This window comes from Sceloporus occidentalis, unplaced genomic scaffold, assembly GCF_023333645.1.
Source record: "Sceloporus occidentalis isolate IW3139 unplaced genomic scaffold, rSceOcc1.0.p SCAF_1, whole genome shotgun sequence".
NCBI classification, from domain to species: Eukaryota; Metazoa; Chordata; class Lepidosauria; order Squamata; family Phrynosomatidae; genus Sceloporus; species Sceloporus occidentalis.
The window spans coordinates 129,476,898-129,482,897 of record NW_028316981.1 but is presented as its reverse complement, the minus strand read 5'-3'; the positions used below and the strand labels follow the sequence as shown (position 1 = coordinate 129,482,897).

The window sequence follows — 6,000 nt, the reverse complement described above, 5'->3', positions numbered from 1 at the left end:
CCAGAATTTAAGTCATAGGTATCTTCAGAGGTATCAACATCCTTGACATATAATGCACCTCCTCCTCCTTTCCTGTATGGTTTATTTCTCTGGAACAGGTTATACCCCTCTGTTATTATATTCCAATTATGGTACAGTGGAGCCTCCGCATACGCGGTCTTTTTATAGGCGGCTTTGAGCATAGGCGCTCAAAGCCGCCGGCGCGCGCGGGGCGGAAGGGGTGGCACGTCCCATTCAATTGAATGGGCGCGTGCACCCGTTGCACCTCGCGAGCCACTGCGCCGCCACACTGCTGCGCACGAGCCCCATTGGAAACAATGGGGCTCGAGCATAGGCGGATTTTTTTCTATGTGGAGGGATCCGGAACGGATCCCCCGCGTATAATAAGGTTCCACTGTACTCACCCACTAGGTTTCAGTAATGCCTATTATATCATATTTGTTTTGCTCTGTCAAGAGTTCAAGTTCATCTTATTTCCCATGATCTGTGCATAAGTGTAGAGACATCCAACACCATATTTAAGGATTCTTTTCTTCCACTGTTGGGTTCTTGTCCTATCTGCTCAGTTTTCTCTAAACATTCATTTTTGTAGTGTCTCCTATTTTTTCCATGTTATTTCTGCATCTGGTAGGCGCAGAAATTATCATTATACAGCAGTGATCTCAGCTTACAATTTAATACAGTTTTGACCAGACCTCATTTCACCTTGAATGGAGAACATCAGCTGAATATATCAGAGAGTAGCTGTGCAATTCAGGTGCTTATATAAACATTTTAGTAGATATTTAAAAAAAAAACATTACAATTTCTTAGTTTTTTATTCCTAACTTTTTCTATTTCTGCCTGCTTGGTATTAAGGAAAGAAAAGTAAAAGAAGAAAGGAACAATATTCACAGATGGCCATGTCCACTAAGTTCCTATGGTGATGTGAGGCCACAACATCAAAGCAAACTCGTTGTAGGAAACACAGGTTTCAATTTTCTTTCATAGAGGGTGCAGCCTTTCTAGCAAATTACCTCTAAAATTACTGTATCAGATCTACACTGTGGGTGTACTGCAATTCCAAAAAACCAAATTAATGGAAGGTGCTATACAAAGACAACATTTTATTACAACTTGTTTATAAAATGTACATTAAATTTCAATTTAAAAAATAAGTAACATTTTCAAGGTATCCAAACACAAGCCCCCCCCCCCTATTCCCCACCCACTCCTTTTTTAAACTTTCTGGCTTAGATAGCTCCATGATTGCCAAAAGATTATCTACAAGTGTGATAAGCACTTATGGTGCTTATGGTGTCATGCGTGGACGCGCTTTACACAGCTTTCAGCGTACACTGAAAACCGCACAGGGAGGAAAGGGCAGTGCGTCCCATCGGGAGTAATGGGCCGTGTGCCTATGGTGCGTACACACTGCTGTGTCCATGAGCCCCATTCATTTAAATGGGGCTCGAGCATGCGTGGAATTTGCTTTACGCGGGGGAGTCTGAAACTGATCCCCGCATAAAGCAAAGGTGCACTGTATATGCAATATCTTATTTTCTGCACTCATTCAAAGACATAGCTGTGTTAGTCTGGGAAATCAGTATGCAAAGGGAGACTAAGTGAAATAAAGAGGCTGGAAGCATGACCCTCCATTTCATGTGTCTGAAGAAGTAGACTGAAGTCTACGCTAGTTCGTGCTGCCAACTTCTTCCTTTCAGTTATTGTCAAAGATGCTACAAGACTCCTTTACATACTGATTTTCCACCCATGCTGCACAGACAAGATCATCCTCCAGGAAATATGACAAACTAACATACTATACACTCAATAACATTATCTGGGTAGTTTGTAGATTTATAATTAAACAGTGATGGAGAAGAGGGGCATTAAAATAGACCACTAGATATTATTCTTACATAGAAGAATTATATTATTCTTACTTCATTGTGATAATTTCTGCTAATTATCGAAACAGTAGCATTATCTAAGGCCTAACTAACATTCACAAAATTAGCAGATTTGTACAGAGGATCATTTGCATTTGATATAAACTAACCTAATCAGTTGGCAAAGAGCTCCCTGAATCAACATGTTAAGGTTGTCATATACTGCTCACAGGACCTCCAAGGAGGTCCTTTTACCACACCCTTGCCAGCAGTATTATCTTCTCTTCTCCCTTTGGCCGCTGCTTTTTAAAGGGCCTGCCTGTGAAACCTGGAAGTTAGCTCATAGATTTGTAATATTTGTGTTCTTGCTTGTCTAATGGATCAACAAGAATAGTTGCAATTTTTATTAGTTATAGATGCTAGAGAGAATGCTGGATTATACATTATTGATAATTAATTTATTAATTATTAATGCAATGACAGGTTTCTCAAAACTTTCTATTATTCAGAAAGACAGAGGGGTCTTTGGAGGGGAGTGAGCCCTAAATTAAGCACCTGCAACATATAATCCATGTCCTTAAACTAGTTATGTGGACAAGCCTAAAGCTAACTTACAAACTGTAAGTTAAGAAAAAAGAACAAAACTGATATGAAAGCCAATGCATAATTTTGCATTGCATATGCACTGCAGCAATACAATTATCAATGAAGTAATACAACTATCACAGTAAAGAAAGACAGTTAAGAGTTTAAGGTCAGAAATTGTTTCAAAAGATTTCTTGTGGACAATGCTGGTAGTTTGTGACATAAATCTATGATTTACAGCCTTCAAACAGTTTACTCTGCAATCAGAAGGCAGAGTTTAAGGAGGCAATTCTGCAAACCCATATAAAGCAACACCCACAAAGTCCTCAAGTAGCAGTCAAACAGTGATAAATTTCTCCACAAATATTGAAACAGGCATTTCTTAGAAACCATGTTATGTGTTTGTTGTGATAAAGTAGCTTAACGTAGAAAGACATATAGACTTCATTGACACATAGAAGCAGAAATATGTATCAAAGCCATCTAAATTGACTTTTAGAAACAATGTACAACAGTCAGAAAATGTTTCATCTCACACACTTTTATCAGGTCCTAACATATAGTGTATTTTCAACACTTGACGGAAACGTCTAAGTTGAAACATTTTCTTACACAAGTCTAAAATAAACTACTTTATTATAAATACATGACATGGCTTGCAAGTAATGTCTGTTACTGTATGGTCTTTAATAGCCATTTGTAATAAGCCATTTGCTGAGAACAGAGGGTCAACAAAAATGTAAATATACAGTATTTAGGGGACTGCTGCTATAATATTTGATGATACCCAGTATTTCTAGACGGGCATGTCATACATGTTTCCTTGCTTACACCTTCACACATAATCGCCAAGAAATGAAAAAGTGTTCCACATGTTCTTGCTAATACACCTGATAATCTCTGGTTAAACACCATGGAATTGATACTCCTTTAAAGGCTATGAGACAAACTAAGCAGCAAGCAGATGCTGGGTCATTTCCTAGAGACAATCCAATTTGTTGTCATTACAGCATCTAATATAACAAATTCCTCCTCAAGGAATCAAAATGAAGTTTCACTCACACACGGAGCATACATTTAAGTTCTTTATAACAGCACAATGGACCAGTTTCTGTCATTCGTCATTAGAGAAAATGTTCACAGGACCACACCTATTAGTTTGTATCAACTGTATACGTAAAATACACATTTGCATTTCTATTAAATAGAAAGCCCACCTCTAACCTTATTTAGGCAACAGAAGAGCTATTCTTCTTGACAACTGTAAGTCCATATTTTCAATATCTCCTTTCCAACTATCCCAAAATATGATAGAGCCGTAAGACCCTCTGCACATCTGCTAAGAAGCGATCCGCTCCTGCATCCGACAGTCCATTGCCATCAGGCAAGAATAAGCCTGCCTTATCAGAAGTAATCAGGTTATGTGACATAAAGTACACACGATTTTTATTACAATAGGCTACCATTTTTATGTTAACTTGTTTCTGAGCTTTTCCCATAAGTTCAGGTTTATGATCTTCCTTGGAACATGTTGGCAATAGTGAAGACCAAACTATAACAGCATCTGGGAATGCTCTTCTAAGAATGCCCAGGTCATTTTTCATTGACATAATAAGGGAAATGTTATCCTCGGGCAACAGATCATCTTCCCCAAGATGAATTATTATCACGGAAGGAGGAGATCGGAGTCGGTAAGTTTCATGCAGAGCCGGCAAGAGCTGCTCCCACTTCATGGCCTGCATCCCATGCCAATACACATACGCCTTTGAATCCGGGATGCCCAGCTGCAATCCATGCGGATGACTTTTGGCTCTTTCCTTTGCTGTCAAGATCACAGAATTGCCAAATATCCAGACTTCCTTTGGAGCAGGCTGCAGGCCTCCAATATCTGAAAAGTAAAGTGCAACATTAATTCAGCTCCCTCCGTTTGAAGTCTAAGTTAGTTTACCATGCCTATGTAAGCTTGCCACTCCATTGCTAACACAGCTGGAATAAAAACAGATAAACGTATTAATAAGCTGGTCAATTCTTGTAGAAACATAGGCTCAGAGTTGGCAGAGACCTCAAGGGCCCTGATCCAGTCCAACCCCTTTATTCTGCCATGCAGGAACTGCCAATCAAAGCATCCCCATTGACAGATGGCCATCCAGCCTCTGCTTAAAGACCTCCAAAGAAGGAGACTCTCTCACCCTCCGAGGAAGGAGTGTCTTCCACTGTCGGACAGCTTCCTCCTCATGTTGAGTGGAATCTCTTTTCCTGCAGCTTGCATTGTATGATATATAATATGTATATATCATAATATTACAGTAGATATAAATATAAATGCAATCTATAAGTGTAATACCTCAATATTAATACATGAGGAATGGCATTCTGCGCTGCCTCTGCCCTGCTTTTTCTAACTGTTTTAACACTGTCAGTGCAATCTCACTTGGTTCTATTGTGGGAGCATCCAATGGGCAAGGAGCCATTTATCGCGCGCTTATTACATTTTATGGACGTTTTATTGCCAGCCTTTTTGGAGGGACGGGGTACAAATAATAACAATAACACCAATGACACCTTCTGCCGGCTGGACGACCGTGATCACGGCCTCTCGCTTCTCCCCGGGGTCCTTTTTCCTTTTCTTGCCGTCGCTGCTGCTGCTGCTGCTGGAGAGGAGCGGGATGGGGCTCAGGGCCGCCGCCTGGGAAGCCGCTCCGTTGCTGCTGCTGCTGCTGGTGGTGGTGCCGCCTTCGGGGATGGAGGCCGCCGCCGCCGCCAGGGAGTCCGGGCCAAGCAAGCCGCGCCTGCCTGCTGCCACGACGGCCTCCAGGGCTTTCAGGAGGGAGGGGTTGGGGGGGTCCTGGGGACTAGGGTCCGGGGGCTTGGGGTCCATCTTCACCGTGGTCTTGCAGAGAACCAGGTTGCTGGCGCAGCGTCCTTTCAGGGGCAACATGGCGGGAAACGGGCTCAAAGAGGACCGTGGAAGTCACGTCTAGGTAAAAGAAAAGGAGGGAACCCTGCCTCTCGGGAACAGCTTCTGGACGGCTTTATTTCAGTGGTGCGCCCTCCACTTCCGGCCCCTGGACCCAAACTACCCGAGGGGGAAGCCTTTCGAAGGAATCCGTTGCCTTGGAAACCAAGCTCGCTCAGGGAGGCGTCAGCCAGCCACGAGGGGGGGCGGCGCGCTTTGATGACGCCCAGGCTCGGGCGCCGCCGCGTAAGCAAGCGGGCACTGGAAACTCCTCCGCTTTTCCTAACGAGGGAGACGTCATCCGGATCACGTGACACTCCACCAGACCCGTTCTGGTTCCCCTAGATTACTATGGATAGAAGTACACGCGAAATGGTTACTTCCGAGTCCCTTTATGCAAAGGGATGGGTTCCCCAAACTCCAAGATTTTGGACTTCAGCTCCCAGGAGCCTCAGCCATGTTGGCCAATAGACTGGGATTCCGGAAGCTGTAGTCCAAAATCCCTTAAAGGGTACAGTTTTTGGGACCACTAAGACAAACCACATCACCACACTATCCTCTTATAGTGCTGCTATTCCACTTCTACTG

At 42.9% G+C, this 6,000-nt stretch overlaps 1 protein-coding gene across 1 annotated transcript; it reads right to left on the bottom strand.

Moving 5' to 3' along the window:
- Nucleotides 1-2,260: 2,260 nt before the first annotated feature.
- LOC149322133 (uncharacterized) lies at nt 2,261-5,610 on the bottom strand. The gene is made up of 2 exons (XM_089535128.1): nt 5,019-5,610; nt 2,261-4,344 (listed from the first exon to the last, which is right to left on the bottom strand). The coding sequence occupies exons 1-2, from the start codon at nt 5,392-5,394 to the stop codon at nt 3,752-3,754; spliced, it is 969 nt and encodes a 322-aa protein (XP_089391254.1). The 5' UTR covers nt 5,395-5,610; the 3' UTR covers nt 2,261-3,751.
- Nucleotides 5,611-6,000: the final 390 nt, after the last annotated feature.